This window comes from Neopelma chrysocephalum, unplaced genomic scaffold, assembly GCF_003984885.1.
Source record: "Neopelma chrysocephalum unplaced genomic scaffold, ASM398488v2 Primary Assembly neopelma1_69, whole genome shotgun sequence".
Lineage (NCBI taxonomy): Eukaryota > Metazoa > Chordata > Aves > Passeriformes > Pipridae > Neopelma > Neopelma chrysocephalum.
Window position 1 is genome coordinate 5119576 of NW_020897729.1, and position 27895 is coordinate 5147470.

At 42.0% G+C, this 27895-nt stretch overlaps 2 protein-coding genes across 8 annotated transcripts in view; one reads left to right on the forward strand and one right to left on the reverse strand.

Annotated features, from left to right (window-relative positions):
- GNB4 (G protein subunit beta 4) overlaps positions 1 to 4887 on the forward strand; it is a 67585-nt gene extending 62698 nt beyond the window's left edge. For all 5 annotated transcript variants that reach the window (XM_027685416.1, XM_027685415.1, XM_027685419.1 and 2 more), the window contains exon 10: positions 62 to 4887. In XM_027685416.1, coding sequence (XP_027541217.1) covers positions 62 to 168 — 107 coding nt within the window. In that variant the 3' untranslated portion in view covers positions 169 to 4887. The remainder of the gene's footprint in view (positions 1 to 61) is intronic.
- A 149-nt stretch (positions 4888 to 5036) lies between these two features.
- MFN1 (mitofusin 1) lies at positions 5037 to 27866 on the reverse strand. Of its 3 annotated transcripts, none has more exons than XM_027685408.1 (18): positions 27751 to 27866; positions 27117 to 27238; positions 26155 to 26290; positions 24733 to 24895; positions 23958 to 24082; positions 22414 to 22522; positions 19706 to 19813; positions 18911 to 19064; positions 18721 to 18788; positions 14118 to 14239; positions 12544 to 12670; positions 12169 to 12273; positions 11126 to 11228; positions 9938 to 10167; positions 9276 to 9431; positions 8568 to 8764; positions 7233 to 7367; positions 5037 to 6540 (listed from the first exon to the last, which is right to left on the reverse strand). In XM_027685408.1, the coding sequence occupies exons 2-18, from the start codon at positions 27229 to 27231 to the stop codon at positions 6471 to 6473; spliced, it is 2223 nt and encodes a 740-aa protein (XP_027541209.1). In that variant the 5' UTR covers positions 27232 to 27238; positions 27751 to 27866; the 3' UTR covers positions 5037 to 6470. The 3 variants fall into 3 exon arrangements, with proteins under 3 accessions (XP_027541209.1, XP_027541210.1, XP_027541211.1); XM_027685409.1 differs by having other exon boundaries at positions 27766 to 27786; XM_027685410.1 differs by lacking the exon at positions 27751 to 27866 and adding an exon at positions 27461 to 27582.
- Positions 27867 to 27895: the final 29 nt, after the last annotated feature.

The following is a 27895-nucleotide window of genomic DNA, read 5'->3' on the forward strand; positions in this document are numbered from 1 at the left end:
GTAACAGCTGAAGTCCTTGACATCCTGCAGTCAGTAACTTCCATTGCTTCTTCTTTTCCAGGTGTCCTGGCTGGCCATGACAACCGTGTCAGCTGTTTAGGTGTCACTGATGACGGCATGGCTGTAGCTACAGGGTCTTGGGACAGTTTTCTCAGAATCTGGAATTAACTGGGAGCCAAACATGTACATTCTCCATTTGAGATCTGGAGAGATCAATGCTGCAGCCTATAGCTGTGAAATAACATTTCTACCTTGTATTTGCAGGTGAAGTTTTTCTATTCACTGATTATTACACAAAAAGGCTTTCTGTAAACTAGAAAAAAAAATCAAGTGAAGAAATAGGGGAGGGGGGAAGAAATCACTGACTTTTTAAAAGGGGCCAGCACACATAATCATGGTGACCGACAAACTAAGAGCCAGTCTTTTTGTTTTTGGTGGTTTGGTTAGATTGTCCTTGAAGGGTTTTTGCTTGTGCTCAGTCTGCTAATCCTGTACTTTTTTTTTGTACATAACAGAATATACACATTATAGCAGCCAATCATGTAACATTTGTCTGTATGTAAAGAAATATGTTTGCATTTTTTAAGGAACTACATTTATAGCTTTGCTTTTAACCTGAGATGTCACTTCTGAGTTTTGTAGTGGGTGAACTAGATTGCTGTTTTCAATGTTTTTTGTGAATTTACTGTAGATAAAGTGAAGCCAATGGTATGTATGTGTTTTTTATAATGGAAGGCATTTGGGTTTTTTTTAAAGGCCCTGGAGACTCCCAGTTAATACCTACCGCCTTATTCACTCACTTCTTGACCCGCTTGCCTATTTTTAATCAGGGGGGTTCTTCCTTCAAGCCAGTGGTTCCTGGTTCATCCATTGGCAGTCATGGCCTCCAAACACCAAGGAGTTAATGCCAGGCAGGCTTGCAACAACAGCAAAATTAATTTGAAAAAAAATAATTCCAATTCTAGAAGTTTTAGCTTCCTTCCTGCAGCTTTTTGCATCAGTTATTCCACGCTGTCCGTGGGTACAGAAGCGAGGTGGTCGCTGCTGTCGTGCAGCAGCCGAGTGCTCAGCTCTGGCTGAACAGGGTGGGTTTGGCCCATCTCAGGCTCCAGCTGATCTGCACTGACAGTGATTCAGCTGCTGCTGGGAGCCCAGAGCAGTGCCTCTGCAGAGCTTGCTCAGTTCCACACCAGCTGAGAAATTCAGGACTTTGCTTAAATTCCTAAAGAGGATTTAACTGTGCAGTTAATCGCCTGTAATCCCCCTCCAAATTCGGGGGTTGCCAAAGCACAGCACAGCCAAAAGTGCTTGTTGTCAGTTCTGTGCAGTGAATTATCAAAGGAATTGTGTAACTGAAATGCTCCTCTGTGACCCCTGAGAACTTCCTACGATAACCTTGACAGTGCTCGTTCTGTGGTCACCGAGGGCTGTGCCAGGGGGTTACTGGATGCCAGTTGTTCTGCAGCTCCAACACTGTAAATAGCCCTTTCCTCTCCTTTCCCTATTTTATTCTGATTTGGATGTCAGTTGCTTATAAATCTGATCAGGTACAGTTGAGTGTAGAGAGAGGAAAATCAAGTGACTGATGCCCATATGAAACTGCCCAGGGAGTTTGCTTAACTTTCTGGTGCCTGGCAGCCTGTCTGAACAGTGGATGTTCCCTTGGGAATCTGAACGTCTGTGGCTTTTTTTGAAAGGGGGATTAAGTCTATTGGCTTCTCTTAAGTGACTTACTTTAAAAATAACGTGAATTTTAAATCACCAGGTTGGAAGATGATATTAGTTATTGCTCCTTGGAACCAATGGGGAGTCTGGGTGTCTCTGGGTCAGGTAGTCAAGGGCCAGAATTCTGTAATATATCCAACTGGATTTCTGGCTGAGATGACTATTTGTCAAGTTTCTGACATTTTTAATCCTAAATTTCAGTACTTCCAGACTGTGCCTGTAAACTTGCCATGTTTATAATGGTGAAGGTGCCAATAAATGTACCAGTCAATCACAGTAAATTCACTTTTAAAATAAGGAAAAGGCACCTCTTGTGCTGGAGAAGGAACATTTCCTAACAGCAGCCTTGTGGTGTAGGACCAAAATCCCACTGTATTGTGTCTCACAGGAGTTCCTCAGCGTTTTGCTTTACGATCTGTCTGCATTAAAAGAACTATTGTGGAATTCTTGCAACTCTCTTAAGTGAGCAGCTCTTTGGGATCTTGCAGACTCAGTTTATTTTTTAGTGCTACACTCGATTATTTTTTTTTTTTTTTTTGTAACTCACAGCTGCCTTGAGTGAATCATTCTGGAAATTTGTTACTAAAGAATTTTAAGAAAATATTCTTTTTCTAAAAAACTTTTTTTCCATAGAAGTGTGTTTTGAACCAATTTCCTAGTCAACACCTTTGCCAAGACAGGTGCCATTTTTACATTCTGGTATTAAAACTGGTTTCTACTTGTGAAACTCCAAAACCAATTTTACAGCTGTATATAACTTTTCTTACCAGTTCAGGTATCCTGTAACCGTGGTAATGGCTCTTGTAAGGTTATTACTGCAAATAACTTCACTGTCATTGTTGGATGGCTGTTGTCTGTTGGATTCAGCTGCTTTTAAAATAAATACTAAGGAATGCCAACCACTTGCTGAGGTGTCCAAAGGCATCACAGAGCCCTGCCTGCCTCTGCTCCTTGGGCTCCCTGGGTTTGAAGTGCCCCAGGTCCGAGGGGGCTCCTGTGTCAGCGCACGAGGAGACGCTGGAGAAGCCCGAGCACAGCGGGGAAAACAGCAGCTGGTGCGTCTTGGGAACTTGGAGAAAGCCCGTGATAGATCCTGCCCAGGTGACGTTTGCCGTTTCATTCCTGCCCTGGAGATGGGTTATTTTTTTAAGCCTACAGATTTAAGTACCACAGGTGCTGTGTGAGGCCATGTGGTGACTCACACAGGCAATGGCATTCCTGTTAAACAGCTGTCTGACCTCTCAAGGTCGATGCCCCTGATAAAATGGATGTGGCTTCAATGGTAAAAGCTCAAACTTCTCCTAATACAAGGAAGGTAATAAAATGACCCTTTGTAGGTTTTACTTAAAAGGTTTTACCCCAGTTTTGAATCTCAAAGAAACTGGTGTGTGCCCACAGTTACCATGGGCTCGAGTGTGCAGCTCCTGTGATTCCTGACTGCACCAGGACAGCAAACTCACTCACAGCAGGTCTGGCAGCACTAGTGGGCACATCTTCACTGGCTTTCAAAGTTTGTTGCCAAACTCCATCCTTAGCTGAATTTCAAGTTGTGTCATTAAGAAATGGAGTAGCCAGGAGCCTTGTGCCACATGGTGGCTGAGTTGCTCTTGCCCAGCCTCTTCTCTGAAGGCAGTCGGTCATGGCTCGGGAAGCAGAACCATGTGCTTGGTGTAACAATTTGTTTTATTCAGGTAGAGCTTGTCAGCGTTTTCCTGCGAGACTGAACTCTGCAACAGAGAGCTCTCCCTTCGGGCGAGTGCCCAGCCTGGGCTTGTTCCTGTGTAGGCTCAGGCATCTGTTTGCTGGAGGAGAAAGCTGCTGCGGGTCGTGCTGATGTGCACTCTGTACTCCAGTAACGTGGCCTGTTCCCAGCTGTCTCCAGCCCTTTTCCTTCCAAACGTCACCACCCTCTGCCGTGCTCAACTGCAGAGAAGGGGCAGCACCTGGCAGAGCCGATAGCTCAGTATACTGATGAGATTTGTACCGGTGGAAATGGAACAGAGAATAAATAGGCTTTTCCCTGCCTATGGACAGGGCCTGACCTTGCCTTGGTAAAGCTGACCTGGTGCAGCAGCAGGTCCCAGTGTGTCCTTATGTAATGCATGGGTTGGAAATAGTTAACTCTTTACTTCAGTTGTGTAACCGCTTGTCCCACGATGAAGTTCACATTAATTACTTTAAGGTGGAATGAAAACATTGTGAAAACATTCCAAGAGTTGTAGTCTGTCCTCTTTGAGGACACTGTCACCTCCACTAGTGCTGTGCTTTAAGATGTTGGTGAGAGTATTGGCTAATTGGACTAGTTGGTATCAATGGTTGTGTAGCAGAATGGCTGGTTTTGAGATAGCATTTCCTGTACAAGTACTTAGCATGGGTTGATGGTGCACTGTGTATCCAGTACTCTGGCATGCATGCTGGTCACACTCCTCCTACACTTCAGAGGCACCAGAGCCTTTTATCCAATTGCTGGTTATGTAAAATACATGCAGAATGTTAATGCAGTGTTGTTATGGTAAATGTGTGAACAGTGTTACTAATTGATATAACTGATAACAGATTACATGTGCCTGACATTCTTATACCACACAGTATGTTTAGGTTTTAACTAATATGGACTTCGGTGGAATAGTCTTAGATATTTCAAGCCTTTGTTTTACTTACACAATGGTGCTCTCTTTGTGTTTTTCTCCTTTTTTTTTTTTTAATAAAAGCATCTGAACACTTGTAGTACATATTACATCCAAAGGAGTCCAAAGTAAAATGCTTCTAAACATGCTTGATTTTACTTTGCCTTTAGTTCCCAGGATCTCTCATCAGCTTTTTTTGTTTTGTTTTTACTTGTTGCTGACTACTTTGGAAAACTTTGGTAATGTTACCAATTATGAAGTGATTCTGCACTGCCTTTGGATTGTGTATGTATTCAGAAACAGTCTTAAAGCTTTTATTTAAGCTATTAAAAAAACCAGGGACTTGTGCCATTTGTTCTTTAACAGTGCTGTTGTAAAAAGACTTCCCTGTGACAAAAAAATCACTTGGTATGAACTCTGTTTATAGCTTTTTTTTTCCAGGATGGATCTTTTTCTTTGTATTTGTACAGTGGCTCAGTGAAAGATGTTGCCATGAGTTGATATTGTAACCAATAAACAAGTGCTTTTAACCATCTTGGGTCACCAGTCACTGTTGTATTAGAGCAGCCCCTGGGACATGGGATGGGAGATGGAGCAACCTCAGCAGTTGGGACCTACCCTGGATCTGCATTCCCTGTGGGAGTGAGGTGCAGGTCTTCACCTTGGACAGAGCTGCCAAAGAACTTAATAGAGCACAGGGGTGGTACTTTTTTTAATAAACAACTGTAGAACACATGCATGTAAAGTTTTACCTTGATACAGTGTCAATAAAAATGCTCCAGAAACAGAGCACTGATACACAGCTGTGCCCTCACCAACACCACGGCCACGCTGTTACTCACAGCTGGATTTCAGAGTTTCCCTCAAACCCCCAAGAACACAGGAACAAACACCCCAACACAGTGGTAGAACTGTTCTTTGTCTTCCCTTGACTCCCCTGGCATTACATCTTGCATCCATTTCCTGGTAAGATAGCCCTTAGTTACTGGAAAATAGCAACACCTTGGAGCTGAGTATTTCATTTAGTCATGTTAACTAAATGCCATAAAAATACATAAATACTCTGAAAAGGGTTTTTCTTTTAAAATAATTTTAAAAAGTGTAGTTAGAAAAAAGTAGGTGTTGAATGACTGCAGATGGCAACAGCAGAAACTTTTCCTTTTTTTAAAAAGAGGCTTTCAATTACCGGAGGTGAGCAAAGAAAAAGGACTCCAGCACACCTGCCTGGAGTCTCACCTAGAGCAGAACCAAGGGACTGGTCAGGGCATGGTCAAAGCCCATCTCTCCCTGTACTCCCTGAGTCCAGCAGCAGGAGCTCTAGGTCAATCCTGACAGCCTGAGCTTCCCCACCCAACCTGCACCAATCCAGTCCAGACCATCTCAGCAACCCCTCCTGTGCTGGCTGTGACCTGCAGCTCACCTGAACATGGTTCCAGCCCAGCCCTCACAGGCAAAGGGCCATTTCACTGCTCTAACAACTGCAAGAAAAGGTTAATTTTTACTTAACCAATGCCCTCTTGGCTAAGTGTGGTGGCCAGTGCCCCTCTATCCACTGCATTTCATTAATGCAGTTTGCCCTCATCTTTCACTGCCCTTGGAGGAAGAGGAACTGCTGCCCAGCACACTGGCACCTGCTTTGCAATCAAGTCAGGAGTCCTTTCCCCATTGCAGAGTTTGTACTTCACTTAACAAAATCACACCCACATGGAAAAGCAGCACCCTCCATCCCTGGCTTATTCCTAAGCAGCTGAAAGGAGACAGTGATGACTGTGATAAGCTCTTGCCCTGCATAAGCTCCTGGATGCCAGGAAGTAAGAGTTGCCACTGCTACATACTAATGGAAACCAGCGAGGATTTGGGTTTTTATTGTCAAGTGCCCAAAGAAATTTAGTGTTTAAAGATAATTTTTAACCCCAAATCTGCAAAACAAATGTAACACTTGGAGTAGCACAGCTCTGCAGTCTGGTTCACCATCACAGTCCAAGTTTTACAATAAGTGTAATTAGAGTGACATTTAAAATATAAATCATTTCATATGGCTCCACAGAGGAGAAGTGTCACCTGTAAAATTTCTACTTTTCCCTACAAAGGATCACCGGGAAGGTTGGCAAGGACATTTTATTTACTCTTTTGAAGGAAGTGTTTTGTGAAGCGATCTAGTTCGTTCTCAAGGTGAATGGCTTTATTTCTGCAAAACAAAAGCAAGGGATTTGCTTCAGTGCAGGAACATCCCAAAACCAGAATCGACGTCTGTGTTTCATTTCTATTCCTCTACTGAGACCCACAGCACTAAGACAACCTAAATGCAAGTTTTTCAAAGGGGTGTGTGGGGCATGCCAGACATTCACCCCACAGTGGTGGTGGATGCCCAAGGCCAGGAGGCAGCAGCCCAGAGCCAGAGCAGCCTTACAGTGGGGGAAAAGAACAGGAAACTATGGCTGAGGCTGCTTCCAAATCCCTAAAGCACCAACTGCTGGAAGTTTCTCCTCTGCAAACACCTACTTCTGGCACTAGAACACCAGTACTGCACCGAGTGACTCAACACAGCACAGCTGCTCCCTGCTCTGCTGTGGGGAGGGTGCTTTGAGAAGGTGCCAACCTCAACTACCTACAGGAGAATTCTGGAGAAAGGCAGCTCTCCCATACACTGAAGAGAGACAAGGGTAAAGATGATCAAAGAAAGAGTATTTTTGAGGCTTTGCTGATTCACCAAGACAGCAGCAAACATTCATTTAACTTACCCAGAGCTGCTCAGGGTATCTCTGCACACCCTTCTGCACCTAAGCCAGCCTAGTTCAGCTCCAGAGGAAGAGCTGGCACAGATCACTCTGAAGGCAGCAGGGCTAAGAGATGCTTGTGGCCAGTCACACCCAGACTTACCTCAGCTGCTTGGAGCTGCTCTGTATGTTCTCCAGCTGATCTATCTCTTTGGAAAGCCTAGCAATTTCTTCTTCCAGGTTTTTCTGGGTAATATCCACCTGCTGACAGAGCCGAGCAAAGGTAGTGGCCATTTCCCTAAAGGGAAAACAAGTTTGTAATCATGATTTGAGGAAGTCTATGATACCAAAAAAAATTAAGAAAACAACTCAAAAATCATGTGCCATTGGAGTGTGCAGAACACAGAAATCAAAGCCTCCAGCTCTTAAGGGATTACAGAATAGCAGAAAGCAGGAGAACTGTGCATTTTTTAAATTAGAAAAAGAAACCTTAAACATATCAAATGCACCTCAGTCTACGCCAACATCATGTCTGGCCATTTTGCATAGAGCAACCACAGGTACAAGCTTGAGATGGGGCTCTGGCTACAGTCAGAGGTGCTGGAGCAGCCCTGTGCCCCAGACCTGCCCACTGAGGCACCCCATCCTACTTGCCCCCTCAGCCACATGCTCCCAACCCCATTTCCAAGACTCCTCCTTACACAAACAGAAAACAAACCCAGTTACCACCCTGGGCCAGCATCCAGGCTGTCCCACAGGAGAGGAAACATCCTCTCCCCTCTCTACTTCACCTCACTGGAGCATTGGTTTGAGTCCAGCTTGTCCATGTCCTCACAGAGACACACAGCTGCTGGACACGGGGATGAGTCTCTTTCCTCTGCTGAAGCTGAACTCTGTACTAGTAAAGTATTCCCTGAGCTACACAGGAGAGGTGTTCTGCACCCTGGGGCTTAGGTCTCATCAGCAGGCCTAATTTTCTGAAATAATAATTTAATCAAAATAAATTGTTTCAATGAAAGAGTCTGAGGGAGACAATCAGCCAGACATTACTTTGCAGAGACAGGTGGGGAAAGATTTGGGAAAGAGAACACAGAAAAAAAATCAAACAGTTCAGAAAGGATGTCAAGTTCCTCTTCTGCAGTACAGAAGAATCAGCACTGGCCAGTGCAACTTGCCCATCCCAACCCTTGGGGCAGAAGCTCTGCTCACCCCTACAGGGACTGCAAGGGCAGAACAATCCACTGGAGCAAACTCCCACGTCTCCACCATAAGGTGCTGGACAAAGAGAGTCACCATCTGCAGAGCAGCTCACACAGCCACACACAGAGATGCAGCTATTGGCCTTTTCAGGCGGTAATTTTAAACTCTCTTCCAACTTCCTCATAATAAATGCCAAGGGACACTAAAGGTGCCTCCCCTCACCATGCACACCCAGTCCCCACACCCCCGTGGTGACAGACACCTGTCCCAGCTTGGGGACAGCCCGTGTGACACTTACTGCTGCACCTGGTGGCTGCAGTTGGCGCTGGTGAGGCTGACGATCATCTGCAGCTTCTCAGTGGCGTAGTTCACAAACTGCTGCTTGAAGGCTCTCTCCTTCGCCCGCGTGGTCCAGGTCAGCCTCTCGTACAGGTACAACAGCCCGTACATGCTCAGGGAGAGTGAGATCAGTTTCCAGCCTACAGTTTTCCAAATCTGAAAAGGAAAATCTTCTTCAGCTTAAATAAACTGCCCCAGAGAATTAAATCTAATTCCACCCATTTTTAAAAAAATCATCTCTGTGGCCCCTTTCACCATTAGTTTAAGAAAATATATTGTTTCCATAATATTACTGCAGAGCAATACAGCTACATTCCCATGAGCTGGCCTCACTGGCATGGAGAATGTGCAGGTTACAGAAGCCTTGCTGCTCTTCCATGAAGGAGGAAGCAAAGCTCCCACTAAATCCAAACTGAATCAGTTAAATCACCATTTAATTCAGACACTGAACACAGACCTATGGCATAGAGAACATGCCCAGCTCTCCTCAGAGTAACTAAACTGATTCTCTCACTACAAATGGACTGTGGGTACCCAGGGCACTGCACGTGCTCATCTGGCCCAGTGTCAAGTCCAATGACAGGCTCTGTGCTGCACCCCAACCAGACAGACCAGCTTGGCCTCTGCCATCCCTTCCAGCACAGGGAATGGTGCCAGTGCTACTTGCCACTCCGCCAACAACGATGATGCTCATGGAGGTCCGAGAGGTCAGCGAGGCTAAACTCAGTACCAAAGGAACCATAAAGTCATCCTGGGGCACATTCTCTGGAGTTACAGCGGGAAGGCTGGCGGCAGACGGGGTGGTGGCTAAAGGACGAGGGATCTAGAAGATGGGAACAGGGCAGCCTGAGTAAAAAGCATCAAGGAACTACACAGATGGGTTTTTGTTTTATTTTCATATATTCAGGGTTTGATCTACTGAAAGAAAACCCTTCAGCACAGAAACCTGAACCAGACTCCTGAGGAGCAGTGGAGGCTTTGACATGTCCTTGCCCAAAGGACATGGGGTTAAAATAAGGGTTTCTATGTAGGCTGGCTCTGAGCTAAGGATCCAAAAGTTACGAAGGGAACAGGCTATCTAAAGGGTTTAATCCAAAGAAAAACAAACTCGTGTTACAGCTGCAGAAAGTTCAGGAGAGGTTTTTAGTTCCATTCTAACCCTGAATATAATCCAATAAAAACAACCCTCACCAAAAATATTTCACACAAAGGGCCTAGGGGAAGGCAGCAGCAAGCATGTAAACAGCACAGGCAAAGAGTAAAAATCAATATATTCTCATCAAGGTAAAACAAGGCACACAATGGCAGCCCAAGCTCCGAAGCACTCACTTGTAGGTTTGGATCTACTAGTCCTAAGAGTACTTTCTGAGCTTGTTTAGGACCCAAGAAACGGTTTACAAGTGAAGTCCATCCCAAAGAAAAGTGGAACATGATATCCTCTTGAAAATCTGCACACAGGCTATGACAGTTTAGATCATAGCTAAGGTCAAACTTCCTGCATGGAATTAGCAAGTGGAGCTGATTCTGAGCACTAGAAGGCAACAATGGTTTCAGATTTTCTAGAAATAAAAACAAACAGTAAAGATTAATTAAAAGTAGAGCATATTCACAAGCAGCACCCTTGCACTGTTGACGAGCTTTGTCAAGAACCTGAACTGACCACTTCATTGTTTATTTATTTATTTGTAAAATCGATGGCATTTCAGCAGGGATGACTCTAACAGAGCAGGTAATTTATTGCTCTGATATAAGAAAACAGTAATGAAAATGAACTCACCAAGAAAGCACTGCTGGAAAAAGGGGCAAATTAACTGAAAGACCTCTATCAATGGTCAAAAGATAAGGAAAGACTAAGAAAGAATTGATTTTTCCAGCAGTTCTGTGGTGCCATACAGAAAAGGCAACATTATCGCATTAAGAGGACAGAAAGGTTCACGTAATTTCATGATCTTGCTCTGAATCTTTATTACCAGGAACAGATCAGTAGAGAAGGATGTGTGATAAAGTTACTACTTATAAAGAAAAAAGAAAGAAAAGGGAGTGCACAAGTCCTCTGTGAAATGATCTGCTTTGCATTCAGGATCTGGAGGGACCTAGGGAGAGGATTACACTGCAGAAACATTTTCTAATAATTAGTGTATTTCATATGTCTGTTGTAGAAGCCAGAAGTTTAAATGGGTTTGTAAAAGGATTAGACAAGTTGCCAGAGGACAGGTCCATTGCTACTTGCTTAAGCCATTAATCCAGATGCAGTATCTCGGCTCAGAAGTCCCTAAAATGGGGAGGGATTGCTATATTTACCCTGGTTCATTGTTCTTCTCCCCCAGCATCTGTTACTGGTCAGTATCAGAGTCAGGGCACTGAGCTGAACACTCAGTCCTGATCTACGCTGGCTTTTCCTTTACCATTTATAGCATCAATGTTAAAATAATTTTCTTTCTGATCATGATTTAAAACCAAGTTTTCTTAAATTGTCTTCCTTTAAATGAGAAGTGTTAACATTCCTCCTTCTCTTACCAATCATCTCCTGCTGAGACTGGTGCATTGACTGATTGACTTCACTGGAGCAGCGGTCAGCCAGGTTCTTCCCCAAACCGTCTTCTATATGTTTGTTCAGTTCCTGAAGTTTTATAGAGAACACATGCTCACCAATTTGTATTTAACTCATTTAATTTATATTCGGTTACATTGTACAGAGCACTGACACGTTATACACTAAGCATTGTTCCTTACAGTGGGAAGAAAAGCAGGTTACCATGGAAATACCATGCTTTCTGACTGCACACTGAAAACCCAACTGAAACGACACAGGGAAGACTCCCCTGTGACTGCAATCATTAAAGGGGTACATGGAAAAGTCTGTTCTTCCAATAACCTGTGACACTGGAAAGCCACTGAACCACTACCTACTGCCCTACAAAGCCTTTACTGTGTCATTTGATGGGGGCCAATTTCACTGCTCTGCAGAGACAAACTGCTCCCACCAGCTCCTGTGGGGGCCTGCTCAGGACACTCTGTTGAGCTGGGACAGCACGGATTGTTCCAAAAATGCAGTGTTCCCAAGTGATCCAACCAGGCTGGAAGAGGTGGGAGCTATGGTAGTCACTCATCAGCAGCAAAGTCTGACCATAAGAGGCTAACGAAGGTGTACAGGTCTTAAAAACACTAAGTTTGAGGAGGATTTTACAGAACTTTTAAAAAAGTCACAGTTTTTATTGAGAGCATTGGGTATTTGCAAGCTCATTTTATTCTTGGACCTATTTGATTTTGGGTGTAGTGAAAATTATTTATGCTAGGTCTTTATTTACTGGAACTGAAGACTACAAATTAGGAGCCACTCTACTAAAAGGAGGGTTGAAACAAAAATTAATTTCCAAACACAAAGCAGAAAATATTTTTAACTTTTTCCAGTTTGAGGTAGAGAAATGCATATGTCAGAAAGCAAAAATCTTGCAATGCCTAAAGTGTCACATAAAATGCTACTTACATTATGAAAATACAGAAGGAGAAATTAAGGGAAAGACAAACAGCTTGACTTCAAACCATGCAAGAAAACTTACTGTCTTATAGAGCTTCAGCACTTGAGGAGAAGGGTGAAAATCTGAGTAAAATTCATCAACTAGAACTGAAAGTCGGCAAATCTCATCAGTCATGGCAGAGGAGACCTGGAAGAACACAGAAAATACTTTAAATGTTTAAATGTTTCTCCTACCTTTTCTAGTCAGAGCGAAAACAGAGTACTGCATGAACTGTCACAAGAAATTATTCAGTTACCTGACAGGCATTTGGAGGGTTGGTTTTCTTTTTTTATATTGGAAAAGAACATACTGGACATTTCAAACATCCTTCGTACGATGAGTGGGCTCCTAAAGGAGCTGCCTGACAGAAGAGGCAACACTTGGACGTGGGAGGTTGTTCATGTTGCCATTACTTACTTTATTTTCTACCTCCTCAGTAACACGTTTGATTTTTTCCTTCGTATCTTCGGTCAGAATGTTCAGTTGGTTTTGAACGAAGTCCAGTCTGTCCTTCTGATCCTCTCGCTCTTCCATGGAATGGACTCTAATGCAGCAGAAAGGAAACCACCATCACCAGCAGGTATTCTCCCAGGAATGAAACAAGCCCATACCCAGCTGATGGTTACTGAGCAGCCACAAGGAATCCAGAGGAATCCACAAGGAACCGTGGCTGACCAAGGCAGAGGCACTGCCCCGAGGGGCTGCAACGTGGCTGCACTGACCAAACGTAACTCAAGTTACTGCGTTTTGATGGACTTAAAAAACCAGCATTTTGACTCAAATTGTTATCACTGTACTCAATTGCAACTAAAAAAGGTGTGGGGAATCAGGGCTCTTTAACTTAAGTCTATCCTGATTTAAAAAAAAAAAATAGGGTAAATCTGATCAAACTGCTGCTCACCAGCAGCACTCAACCACTCCTTAACAGTGACATCAGCCTGATGCAAAGCAAAGGGGATGTGGTAGAAACCAACCTCAGCACTAACAACTCTCTTCAGAATTCCTTGACCTACCATTTAAGCAAAAATTCCTGAAAATCTAGAGCAGTTCCATCTTGAGGGCCAGCAGAAACAATAAACAGACTAAGAGGGGTCACCACAGACATTTTGGTAAGTCAATTGACAGAAAGAAGTACAATATCAGAGAATTTTCAAACATTTCACAGCATGTTTTCATGGGATCTGACAACGTGAGACAAGTCAGTATGTAAACAGTTTGTAAAAGCTGACATATTCAGGAGGATGAGCGTTTGACAGCACAGTGGAGTCTGCTGAAACATAAGGACACACTACAGACAGGCAGAAAGGAGATGTATGGGAAGGATTAAACATCACAGCAAGTTTACTGTGTATAACAGACAAGGGGTAGCAACAAAAGTGAGGAAAAACCCCAGACTATGCAAACCTCAAAGGATACATGAAACTATCAGACAGAGCAGACGAGCTGCTATCATTAGCACTACAGGATTACAAAAGCAAAGAGAGAACACAGATATTTAAGGATACAATCTGGAAATGGCCAGAGGCCAAGACTCTGTTAGCTTGGGCTTGTCTCAACCCTGATAGTATTATAATTACTTGCAAATTAGTGTCCACATCCTCCCATTTATTTTCTCAGTGTTACTGTTAACAGAAAACTTAGGTTAAACAGGCCTAAACATCATCTGTGAAATGCTGCATACAGCTAGAAAAACTTAAAATTTCAAATATTTCTAAAAAAAGATTTGAAAACCCAGAGATTGCAAGTTAGTAACAAAGAACAACAAAATAAACCAAGATCCCTGTACGGAAGTCAGAGACCAAGGACAAGACTGAGCAAGTCAACAGTGGTAAGACTGACACACTGACACACCAGAAAAGTTTTCTGTTTCTTACCAAGCAGGAAAAGTCAATTTTAAAGTCCACAAATGGCCCAAGAAAATCATCAGCACAGAAACGGCTCCTCAGACGATCTGGACAAACCAAAACCAACCAGCCCTCCAGCCCACCTACCTTTTCTCTGCTGCTGCCACGTTTATGGTGTCCATAATGTTTTTCACAGTATCTATTATCTGTTTAGCTCTGATAGTGTGCTGTTCAAACTTGGTTTTCACGGCTGACTGCGAGATACACTCCTGCGAGGGGCCCAAGCCACAACACATTACTGCAATTCCATGCCAACACACTCAGGAATTTCACTGTCAGAAAGCACATGCTGCCAATTTTACCAAGAACTTAAACCAATGGGAAATAAAAAGGGAGAAAGTATAGAGAAATTAAACAACAACAGAACTGAAATCTCAAATGAGTCTATAGCAGCAAATCTGCCTTCGTGTTCATTCACAGTAATGTGCAGAGGTTTTCAATCTTTTAAAATAAATCAATAATGTAAAGAAAGAAGAAAACTGATGAATACTTAAGATAAATCTATCTCTTTCGAAAATTGTCCAACCTATCTCTTCAGAATTACAAATGTCAAACATGAACACTGGCAATACAGCCTGGCTTGAGTTTTCTTCATTACAATACATGTTCTCAGTTTCTGACAAGCAGTTCTGTCAATGAAATTTGACATGTCCAGGTCAATACTGACCATCCAGGAACAAAATATATAAGCAGGGATAAGAAACAAGGGTTTTCTCACAGGATAAAAAAAACATTGTTAAGTAGCCCTTAAAATATTAGCTTATCTGGAGATTACTGAAGTATTAAATGAATAAGTAGAGAAAGCTCTAAAGACAGAATTAATCAATCTTGAATACTGAACAGTGATTCAGAAATACAGGACAGTGATTGAAGAGATATACAAATGTTCAATCTGGGCAAAAGCAAATCAGTTGCAATAAGCCATAAATTAAGACTTTTTTTCAAGCAACTGCACATCTTGAGTTATGGAGCCAATTAAATGTCAGAATTCAACCTGTACTGAGGTACCCCGAAGTAGCCACACCTTCCGTGTTTGAGGGGAACAAAGCAAGCAGCCAGTTTGCTTAATCCAGATCTATGGGATTTTTAAATCCTTTCCAATCTGTGGATGCACCTTTCATAGCACAAACAGGTTTTGGTTGTTTTTAAAAGACTTGCCTGTGACCTTAGCATACGCTGTAGTAACAGATTTCAGCTATCTAAAAATAATAAATCAAACCAAAATAAACAAAATGGGTAAAATATTCCCTGTTCCTCGTCGAAGCAGATCTAGAAATCAGCAATGAAAGGCCAGAGTTTCATAAATATCAGCACATTGTAAGAGCTAGACTGGGCACAGAGCAAAGAGTCTTCCCAACGTTAGTACGTGGTAGATAAAAGGATGACAGTCACTCACAACACAATCAGAAAATCCAAGTTAGAGCACTAGGAAAAACACAAAGGTTAGTTAAACAACGGGGAAAGATAAGAGGGGGACAGCAGCAGTTTTGCTGTTAGTCTGTAAATAAGTATTTACTGAAACAAAGATAAAAGGTGTGTTTCAACAATGTAACCAAAAGCAGTTACCTTCCAGCCCACTTCCAGTACAGCAGGACAGTCTTTAGGTGCACAGATTATTCCACCCCTGAGCAGGGTTGGGGAGCCTCACTCAGGCTCTGCCATTCACTCCCATTTATTTACAGCCAGGAGCGCTGTTCCACCCTGCCTCCCTCCTCCACTGCTCCCCACACCACTTCTGACACCAGGTTTTTTAAGAAACTTGGGAAACACCACAACCTGAGGCACGGTGAGGTTGATTTTATGTAGGATATCCACTAAGGACTAGCAGTGTGGAGGCACTTCTTTGCTGTTTGATAAGGTGTTTCTATGTATCTCACTGTAAAATTTCAGAAGATACCCTTTCTTTCTGTTATTCCACAATATAAAAATGCAGATTTGATCCAAGAATTCAACCCTTTAAGACTGCCTCTTTGCTGTAATACAGCTGACATACAAAGTAGCATTACTTTTTAAAGCTACTATATGAATCTCTAAAATCTTCATTTCCCCACCGCTTACAAGTGTTTTTAGTAATGCCTGCACCAATTTTTCTTTCAGCAACTTTAAACATCCTCTGCTTTGCAAAACACCATGTTTCACCTATTTTTGGAAGGATTTTTGTCCTCACACGCAAGTCTGCATAAATGTAGTCACAAACTTTTCAAAAATAGTCCAATACTCTTCTCATATCATAACAAACTGGCACTGGTGGGCTGCTTCTAGATTTTGGGTTTTTTTTTAAGATTCTAGCTATACTGAGCTCCTATCAGTCCTGGAATGAACAGGCTTTCCCATCAACTGACACTAAAATCAGGAATGTGGAAGTACTGGAGAAGTAACAGTTCCTCTTCTCAGCCCCCATGGAAAAGAGGAAGAAGCTGTCCAATTTTAGTGAAGACAGAAGCAGGGTGAGAGAATCCAGGAGGAGTAAATCCAGCAGATACAGCCCGGGGGAACACAGCACACGTGGACGGGTTTATACACGAGGTGATGAGATTGCTCAGAAATGGGAGCTGGACAAAAGGGTGTCAGAGGTGTTTGGGAAGTCTGAGCAGGGCACCTGGACAGGGACCAGGAGCTAAAGGCAGGACAGACAGACTGAGGAAGGGGAGGGGTCAGTGTCTGACGAGGACAGACAGAAGCATCTGTGCTCTCATCCCTTCCTTTTCACACACTGGAGTGAAATCCAAGAGTCTTGAGACCTGCAGCTCCTCTGTCAGGAAACAGAGTAAATGCAAAGTGCTTTAGGCAGAAATGTTCAGGCTGTACTCAGGGCTGAATTTGGTCTGGCAGTGCACAAAGCAAGATATCAGTTTGTTCCCAGATTGAACACAAAAAGTTCTACCTGGTGCATGATATTCTTCATTAATACATAGCCTAGAGCTGGCAAACATAACTATGACAACAGGATGCTGCTGTCAGCTACTTTATCAGCTCCAGTGACAGTAATCTAAGTACTAGGTTTGAAGACTTCAGACCTGGTGAACCATTAAGTATCAACCTTGCTTTAAAAGCATATAAAATGCCACTATAACTCAAAAAACTACCCACAAAACCTGAACGTGAAAGAGGCTGCAACAGCAGACACTAAAATTTAAATTGCTTTGGCAATCTTAATATAGCACAGCTGTCATTCTCTTCAAATGGTGGGATCACACTCCTATTTAAAGCCATTCATTGTGATTTAAGGATGTAACACGACTAAGCAGGGAAAAGCATTACAGAATCCACTCTCATGCTTGGAGGCAGGTGTGCAGCAAATGAAACACAGAATGTGAAACAAGAAATAAGGTTGTTTTAAGGCTATACAGTGCTGTCACATAATTGTTCCTTGTCCCAGCCTCTGACACAGAAACTTGTCATGGTTGTGACCTTGTGATGGATGATTCTCATTGTGGTGGCCAACCTGTGACATCTGATTTACATGTGCTGAGCACTCACAGCACCACATCATTTAATAAGTAATCATTCATCTTAACACTGAAATATTCCAAGTGTTAAGTACTTAACTGTTATTATAAGAGATTTTGTCAAAAAAGCTATGGGAAGAGCACATGGCAAAACACGATAAAGAATAATAACCAATTTAGAAGCCAAATTTCCACTTTTTTCCTACTGGCTCAAAGCTTCCTACTGTAATTCTAAGGACAAAAATTACAAACAAAAATGCAAGTTTGACTACAGCTAATGACACAAGCAAGAAATGTCATGCCTCCTGGATTCAGGCCCTGCCAGTACTCTGAATCCATCATTTCAACAATTCAGTCATCTCTCACAAGAGCATGGATAAGGCTTAAATTTAAACTTTAGTCTGACATTTTCTTGCTTATGCAAGACCGAACCAAGCTATTATTTTAAAACCTTTTTGATACACACACATCACTACAGTTTTGCTAAGGTCAGATGGGTTTGTTGTAATGCAAGAAGAAATACTTTTCAGAGACAGTTTGATTTCTTTAAATACACTCATACACAAAATCATTGAGGCATGCCCAAGATGCCTCCTTAAGATCTCCAAGAATGGCTTTAATTAATTAGAGTTATTAAATTCAGCAAGTCAAATGGATCCTATCATAAAGGACTCACTCAACTGTCCAGCCAGTCCTACTTCTGCAGAAACTGTAAACTCCAAATATGAATATGGTTAAACTGAGGTGGAAACGTGGATTCTGTACAGCACAAAGGATGCAAAAACAGTGTTAATGCTCAGAGTAACAGAGCTAAGAGGTACATAATGGTGATAGATTCAAAACTCTGGCTTTAAAAGTGCAAGTAAATATTTAGATTTACGTTGGTGAAACTGAATTTCTTACTACAAACATTCACCAGCACCTGGTTGTAAGTGGTACACACCTTTTCAAGGGCATCATCTCTTTTTATTTAGACTATACTGGTATTGAGATGTCAAACAAGAGCTAAGAGCTTTGGTACCTTCCCTCACTGAACAGTACTCCTTTCCAAAAACTACCTGCTGCTCAAGGTGAGAAGAGATGAACAGAACACACAGAAAAGGCAAAGCTGCAGATGATTTAAATGCCTTACACTCCTCCACTCGCTAACATGGGTAATGCTCGGTAAAATTAGGCTAAGCATAAGCAAAAGGCACCTCTGCAATAAAACCCAGGCAGTTTAAAAAGCCCATCATAAATACCTCAAATATCTGCTCAAAATGCTGAAATTCCTGGAATCTTGTTTGAAATCCTTCAGCAAGTGCTCCACCTGCAAAACATAACGGACCATAAGACAGCAACACCTCACAGCAGTGACTGCATCTTATATACTTTTGTTTATCAGGTTTTATGGTATTTTTCTGTATTTGAGGAATACTAGTTCCTACACACCACCCTCTGGCATTCCTTGGGCCTTCTGTGTCCTGGCACTCAGAACTTCTTTTGCTGAAACAAAAAAGATGCGATTCCTTGCTTCTACAGGATCAATAACTTTGAGCTCGTCGACCAGGAAATTCAGACAGCGCTCCATGTGCTGCCTCCGCACCTGAGGAAAACGTAAAATGCTCATGAGGAAAAGGTAAAAATGGAGCTGTCAACAAATCAGAACAGAGTCAGGAACAGATGCTGAACCACCCCTCAGACAGCAGATGCTGCCAATCCTACTGAGGCAGCAGCTGCCTTTACTCATTTAAACAGAGTTGGGTGCAACAATATTTCCTTCTACAATTGTATTTGTCAGAGATCTCAGCCCGTTACTGGGGTAAACACTTCATTCCCCACACACAGAGAGATAAGTCTCACTGCTGCTGTTGGGAGATCTGAAGAGCACTCTGAACTGTTCACACCTAACACTGCACTTCACCAGCTACTCTACACAGGTACAGATGTATAAACTGTACCCTCAGGCTGCATCACCACTACAGAAATAGAAGGTAATACAAAGAAGATTAAAAACCAAGCTTAACTGTGGAGGAATAAGGTTCTAAAGAAGTTTCCCATTGTATTAGCTGCCTGTATATATTGCCACTTGAATTGCAGGCTGCTTTTTGCATGGAACAAGGAATAAGTTATTTCCATTTTCTGACCATGTCACTTATACTTTTATTAATAAGACAAAGCTAGTGTTTCCATATTAATATGTCTTAATTAAGTGTAAACCCAAATAAGAGCCACCAATTCACTCACATCTTCCATGTACTCTGGTTCTGATGCAGAGGCATCCCATCTATTATTCAAGATGAAGATGTTTGGCTTCGAAAGTCGTTCATTCACTTTATGGAAAAAATGCTTCTCCTAAGAATTAAAACACAAACAGAAAACTCCCCAGACATCCAAACAAGAGTCACACATTCTTCTGTAACAGACTCTGAAGTTAATTCAGCTTTTTAAAAGTTTATCAAAAAGAATTCATCAACATTAACCCCCCCCAGATATCCAACACAAAATAGGCTTAGACAGTTCAAGTCATCAAATGCCTTAAAACCAATGCCAATGCTGAAAGTCAAAAACCTCGCAAGCTTCAGTAAAAATGGGTACAAATACAAACCAAAAAAACTTCCAGAACAAATAGTTCAGAAAACGTTGGAAAATAAGATCTATTTTTCTCTAAGTCTTTCACATCATTCACTGTCATTTTTTTCCTTCCTTCTTTCACTCTTACCATCTCAAACGTCACCTCCTTTGATACTTCAAGCCCCTTATTAAAATTTTTTGCACTTGTGTGACACTCAAAGCATTGCTGGGAAAGAGAGGAAGGGACAAAGAGCACACAAGATCTGTTCAGTTTTTAAGTAAGATGCCTGGCTAAAGCTCTGAAGTCTCTCTTATTTGTACTACCAACATGTTCCTGATCATCCTGTCAAATCTGATTTTTATATCCAGAAAAAAAAACATTCTCTAACTGTATTCTTCACACAGGCAACATCAGTTAGAACTACAGAGAAGTTACATTTCCTACATGAGAATGTAAGGCTTGAGTCACAGGAAAAAAGTCATTGATGAATGTCTTAATTTCAAAAATTAGGTGTATTTAGGTCCCTTGCCTGTACCTACCGCCCATCACTGCTGTTTTCACAGCCATAATGAGTAATTCGTGATGGAGTGAATCCCCACTGAGCACAGCTGAAACACAAGAGGTCCCTGTGCTGCCATAAGCTTCTTCAGGCAGCAGGACACCACCACATATCCTGGACACAGCACTGGAGATCCATTAGTCTCCATCAGCCAGGAGTAATCATGTGCAAACAAGATCACTGCTGCAGAAATGAGGACTTTGAGGAGAATTTATGGGGGAATATTAGAACAATCACGTTTTTGCAAAACACATCTGTAATAGTATGGCAGAATAATGCCAAGTATTTTCAAACCTGTTATGGTAAGAGGCAAAAATAAAGCCTACGGAGGATGAGAACATAGTTGTCACATGCTTTACCTGCAGCATAAACCTGTGTAGATGAAGAAATTACCATTTGCCACAATGCAAAGAAAAATACAAATGCTTTTAAGTAGTTACCTAATTGTTAAAAGCAATTTCATTTGTGTCTACCAGACTGAAAAAACAAAAAAGAGGAAAGAGCAACACAGCTGTTTACTGAGCCCAAACCTCAATCACGGCTAAAATCTACTTCCTTTCCCTCTGACAGACATCCTGGACACTGGTGATTTCCAGATGCTAATTAGAAGGTGCTCGGCATCAAGGGAGGATTTATAGGCAAGGCAACCAAAAATCTCAGCATGATTTTAATTGCCAGACTAACCTGTTTCTATTCAGCAGCTTTCGGCCACACCCAACAAGAACAAAGATTGGCCAAAAATCACATTAAAAAGCAGAGGAGCACTTGTGTGTCTGGATGTTTAGGAGCAGATAAAAACAAAATTAACAGAATCTTCCAATAGACATACAGGCTATTCATCTTTCCTGCATATTTATTACCTCAGACTGTTTTCAGTGGATCATTTTTCTGAACAAATGAAAGGAAGAGATCAAATTTGGGCTTTTCTCTGTTATTTCATTACACCAAAATGAAATCTGGCACACAGGTCCCTATTATTTCCAGATTTCTATACAGCAACCAGATGTTCACTGAAACATTTTTTTCCCGTCTTCCTTTAATTAAAAAAACCCAACAACTATGATATGCACATAATGTGAACAACTTCTAGATTTTGTCCATATTAAAAGCCGAAGTGTCACTTCTGAGATAATGGGGAATGAAAAGCCACAGTTACATCAAATTCTCTCTTTGCTACGGATGCTACCAGAATTTTCCTTTTTCCCCTCTTCTAAATTACATCTCTTGTATTTGAGGCTTTGTGGACTCAGCTCAGGAGATAGGAATGTCATGTTTTTAAACTCCTTTTATGTTCTCAGATTTCTACCATAGTATTCTTATTTGCTAGAATGCAAAGAAATACTGTCTTCGTACATTCCACTCTCTATTGTATTAAAAATCAAGGGAATTCACCCTCTCCTGAGACAGGAACACGTGAGGAACAAGACAGAAATTTAACTTCCTTCACCTACTTTGTGCATTGTACTGAACTTCTCAATAGGAAGATATGAAATACTCCAGAATGTCTTTGGTAATACAAGTGTCTTCATGTGACAAGTACTGACAAACTGTAAAGCAAGACAAGCACTACAACGTCCATTTACCTAAAAAGCAATTTAAATTTAAAGGACAATTACGATCCTCAAGGCACAGCAAGTGAAGCTGGTAAGAAGCTTGGTTCTCCTTTCCCTAGTGAGGGATATGGTTTCTTGCCTCCTACCCCCAAATCCTATTCACAAGATCCAAGTGCAGTGATTCACCTCCAGTAAAGGTCTCAGTTATTTCGGTGATGCAACTGCTGAATATTTAAATGAAGAAGTGTCAAATCATCGCACATCATACCGTGTTCATGAGAGTTGATTCAGAGTTGGCAACCAAGACAAACACATCAGCATCCAAGCAGAACTTGTCAATCCAGCTGTCCAGTTCTGTAGTGACATCTGTGCCAGGGCTGTCAAGAACAAAAACCACAAATTCTTATTTACACAGCAAAGGAATACTTGATTTTTATAAACTGATAAAAATAGAGTGGGATTGCCTAAGGGCAAGAAGATACAAAGCTTTATACCTTGAGGCTGCTGCCTACATCAAGCTTAAGGTGAACACAGCAAAAGCCAATTACCCTCTAGCATTTATCAGTCACTTGCTCATTAGACCATCTACTCATTATAAATGTAATTTCTAATTAATACGTATTAATAAGCATAATTGCCAAGGAAAGTGACAGGCAGCCCATCAGACACCCAGAGAGCCTCACAGAATTGTTCCACTCCCTGTATCCTGAAGTTTAGATTTTAATCAGAAGAGACAGCGGTACATAAAATATTTTTTTCAATAATAAAGTCTTACTTTAAAATGATATGATATGATATGATATGCAAGCTGTACATAGATTTAATAAGAAACTAAAATGAAGTTAAAACCATATATTTTATTTAAACTGAAAGCACTAAAGTAAAATATGAGAAATATGTTTGCAAACCTAAATTGTTGCTGGTTCAAATTTCCTCAATTTAACAATAAAGAGATTATTTGCTCCTTCCATATATCTGTTTTATCAGAATCCAGGCTCTTTTCCTCTCCCTTTACATTTCACCTTCAGCAACCGAGACCGTGCAAATCAAATCATGCACCCAAGAAATCAGTGATTTCAAAGGCACAAGATTAGAGATGGAACCAAAAGCACTGCAACTTATTAGAATACACCCTGGGTGTTATTTTGTTGGATATGAAGAAATCATACCTAAAATTTCACTCACAACTGAGTGAATTATTCTCAAATTCAATCTATATTGATTTACAAATTAGGTGTAAATTACCTAAAAGTCTGAAAATCTATTACCAGGTTATACTTCAGTGGCAAGAAATAAGTTCATTTGACACAGACAAAGCAACAGCTTTCAGAATTCTTTCAACACACCAACCATAGGAAATGCCAGCCCAACACAGGGCACACACAGCTGACACTCACAACCTCGTTTTGAGGTCACCCACTACTCTGGTATGTAGACACTTATCAGAAGCTTTTAAAAATGAAGTCCAGACTCCTTTATACTTCACATGATCAGTCTGAAGTGTCTAAAGAGACGAAATGGGCAAAAGGTTGTTGCTGTGACAACCCTATTCGTGCTTCCATAGTGTTTGTTTTAAAGGTAAAGTATCCTCAGCCAAAAGCTAGTCCCTTATTCAGCTCAGTCACAAGACACTTGACTGTTCCAACTGCTACAAGGCCAAAATCAGGGGGTGATAGCAGGCATCAGTATATTCAAAAGAACAAACTCTGTACTTTCAAACAAAAAAAAGCCTTTCAATAATTTTGAACCTAAACCAGTCTCTTTTCTAAACATTCTAATGGCTGAAATCATTTACTAAAACAGAAAACATACCTGTCCACTAAAACCAAATCATCTCTCAGCAGGGCACACTTTGACTTGGGCCAAAAGACGTGGACGAGACAGCCAGCTTTCAAATCCTTATCCATGTGAAGTGCATGAGCAAGCTGATTGACAGTCTAGAAAGAGCATAAAGAGAAGACAAATATGAATATGCACCATGAACAAGTCTGTACACCAGTCTAATTCGGCTCTCAAGCAAAGCTGGACAGGATCTCTCTGGAAAAGGGTAACAGAGTTCATACTTTGTTCTGGTGAATAGTTGAGTTGGTTTTTTTTTAAGCTCTTCAAGTCCCTAGTGTCTAAAGAACAAGTTGTGCTTTGAAACTCAGACAGGGTTTTCTGTGGAGACACAAAGTGGTGTATTCTCTCCAGGACTGGAGTGTGTGACACTGAGCATCCTGGTGAATCTGCCTCGGAGGTTTAATGTACCAATGCAAGCAGTTCAGTAAGATAACCACCATAAGTGCAAAGAAGGGGAACATTCGAAATCCTTAACAAGTAACATAACTTACTCTTAGTCCTATAAAAATAAATCACTCAACATATGCTCTCCTACCATAAGACATACATTTAGTTGTTCCTCTGAAATAGCCAAGAAAAAATTGCCAAGCAGTCCATTTGTTTCTTCTTCCCTCCTAATTAAGAACTTTAAAATGCAGAACAAGTTAGCGTCACACTTTTGTTAGACTTGAAATCGTTGTTAAAGACAGATCCTTTGAGGAAAAAATCCTACGAAAAGCAGTGTGAAATCATTCAAGAAATGTACCTTGACACTCTTCTTTTCATCTGATCCTTCTGTCATAAGATAAGCCTTATCTCCATCAGTCCCTTCCACGCTGAGGAAGCAGTTCGTTGTATGGCCAATCCCACTAGGAAGTACCTTATCCCATAGCATTGCATTAATGACTGAACTTTTCCCACTGCTTGTTCTAGAGAGATAGAAAATAAAAGCCCTTTGAGCAGAGCACAGTAACATTAAACACACCTTTGTCCTGAACTGAACAGCACAAGCTGTTATGGGTACAGAGCTCCAGGCCAGCACAGCACAGCTGGCCAGGAAAGAGTGGGGAGTGTGGAATTAAAGGAACTGGTCCCCAGCTCCAAATTCTGCAACAACTTGAAGTGCTCAGCAAAGTTCTACTTCACATTAACCCTCTACTCCTCACCCATATATATCTGAGGTTTAACTATTACACAACAGCATGAAGTTACACAGACTGTAACTCATTTTTGAGCTCATTCTTCTAGAAAAAGTTCAGTGATCACTGTATGAGACTTAAGTTTATTCAAAACATCAGAGGGAGAGGTAAACTCTCTTTTTCCTGCTCTGAACTTCTGCCCTTTGCAAAAGCAACTTTCATTACACATCACAGCTTGTAAATGTATTCAGCTTTTAACTTGGTGAAATATCAAGGCTGAGATATAACAAATGCCTTTATTCCAGAACTTTTGAGTTTTTCTTTAAATAACTATTTTTAGCAAAATGAAGGCAAGACCACTGTTGTACACATTATTTCCAATAGAATTATGGAATTTTTAGAACTAAACCATGCAGATTTATACTTCATAAAAATATGTAATCACATGCTTAAATGTAAGCACAGAAAAATCAATCTCCCTGAAGCAAAGGGGACTAACAGACCTCATTGTTATTGTTATCCCTTAAAATCATCACACAGATCTATCAGATTAATGATATGACCAACAAGGCGACTGTCTCTATTTCTCTTCAGCTGTTTATATACAGAAACATGAACAGCTCATAGTTCAGTTCCTCAGCACTGGTGATCAAACACAAACAAAACTTACCAACAGAAATACCCCAGAAAAAAATATTAAACAAACAAAACCACCACTTAAAAAAAAAAGCCATCCTGGAGAAGATGACAACAAACTCAGGCCTTACCAAGTCAAATAATGGATCTAGACAGGACAATTATTTTCCAAAGTTTATCAAAGAAAACCATGTAACAAGATATAGGTAAATAATATACAGTCAGGAAACAACAAGGCATCAAAGAAATATTCAGCATCAATTAGGTAATTTTGGTTTTATGTACCACAATACATACAATAATTTTACAATGAAGCACTAATTCCAGTGCATTTCAATTAGAAATACAAACACTAAGCTCTACAAGAGAAAGGAAAAAAAATCAAATTACGTTCCAGTAATTTCATTCATTACCTGCCAAAAAATGCCACTTTCATGTGTCTCCGTGAAAGCACCTCACCAATGACTGCCAACTTGTTTTTATATGCTTGTATTTTTGCTAGTTCATCTTCTGTTGCTACATGCTCAAGCTCAGGGTTCTTGTACGTGGCTACACACAGAAAAGAAAAACATAAAAGCAATCACATACAGAGTACATGCTCTGTAGTACAGGGCACAAGTAATCAGTACTTCACATGCCAACAAAAATCACTGTGAATTTTAATTACAGTGATAAAACAAAACAAGCAAAACCTCACTACAGAAAGTGATATCAGCCCCTGTAATTTGATAGCTCCACCACAAGCACTTGTGAAGTCATGACATAAATCACTTCATATCAATCACTAATCTAACTGCTGATTCAGTAACCCTGTGAACACAGCCTGCTGTCCTCACTTGCCCTGCTCTTTGGGACACCTGCTTCCTTCAGAAAGGAAAGCCAGGACCCCTCATGGATACACCAGCTAAGCTGGGCTGTCTTCTCCCCACAAAACTCCCAGGGGTGATGAGGAACCAACTCCACGTGGCCACACACACCCCTCCACGCTGCTAACACCTCTGAAGGTGTGACCAGTGGCTCCTGGCATGACATCAAGTTGACCTACTTTCCCACTGAATAATGGGAGAACATGTTTGTCCTTCTTTCTGTGCAAAATAAAACAAAACAGGACTACAGGTGGTTAAGCTTTCACCCTCACGGAAAGGAGGCCACGCTGCCAGCAACTTAATCAGCTTTTCACCCATGTAACCATGCCAGGTATTCCTGCCAGCCCACATCAAAAAAGAAAAAAAGTGTCAAGCGAAAAATGTGACTACTTTTGAAGGTGCGTGTTTATACTAACAGCCCAATAACAGGTAACATAATGCACACTGTGCTGCTGTAAAACATACTCGAAGCAAAGGACAAGGCTCTGATGTTTAAGGAGAAAGCTCACCCTCCACAAACGCTGCCCCCTCAGTGACATAGTCCAGCAGCTGGTCGAAGATGGCAGTGATGGTCTTTTTGGCCAGCACGAAGTGCTTCAGCGGGGAGACGGAGCCTTCTGCCATGCTGCTGCTGCAAGGGAAGGTGCGCAAAAGTGACCAAAACACTCGGCACCCCCAGCTAATGAAAAGTCACACACAGCCATTAAAAAACCCCACAAAACCAAAAAAAGCGTCAAAACCCCCAAATCAAAGCCCCGAACACCAACGAAGGGCAGGACGCTCAGTTTGCGCTGTTTATGCCTATCTCCTGCCCTCATCACACGCGCCGAGAGCGGCTGGCTAAAGTTCACACCGATTTGGTGCGAGCCGTCCTGGAAACACGAGACTCTTCCCTCATCAAACGCGGCTCCAGCCTCCGCACTGCCCGCAGTTCAGCGCTGTGCCCCGGGCAGCGAGGACAAGCCCCGGTCCCTCACGGAGCCCGATGGCCCCCATCTATCACGGAGCAACGGCTCTCCCTGCTCCCTCACGGACCCCGCTGCCCCCGGCCCCTCACGGAGCCCCGGCTCTCCCCGGTCCCTTACGGACCCCGCCGGCCCCGGTACCACACAGAGCCCCGGCTCTCCCCGATCCCTTACGGACCCCGCCGGCCCCGATCCCACACGGAGCTCCGGCTCTCCCCGCTCCCTCACGGCCCCGGCGGTGCCCGTCTCCGCCGCCGGGACGGGCGGACGTCACGTCACTTCCGTTTCCTCCTCCTCCTCCTCCTGTGACCCGCTCCTAACCC

Excerpts from the sequence above, each read along its gene's own strand:
- MFN1 (XM_027685408.1), bottom strand. The coding sequence starts at position 27,231 with ATGGCAGAAGGCTCCGTCTCCCCGCTGAAGCACTTCGTGCTGGCCAAA. Across the intron at positions 10,168-11,125 it reads GTCTCAGCAGGAGATGATTG|AAAATCTGAAACCATTGTTG; the intron begins GTAAGAGAAGGA and ends TTTTATTTCTAG. Across the intron at positions 7,368-8,567 it reads TGCAGCCACCAGGTGCAGCA|GGAAATGGCCACTACCTTTG; the intron begins GTAAGTGTCACA and ends TTTTCCCTTTAG.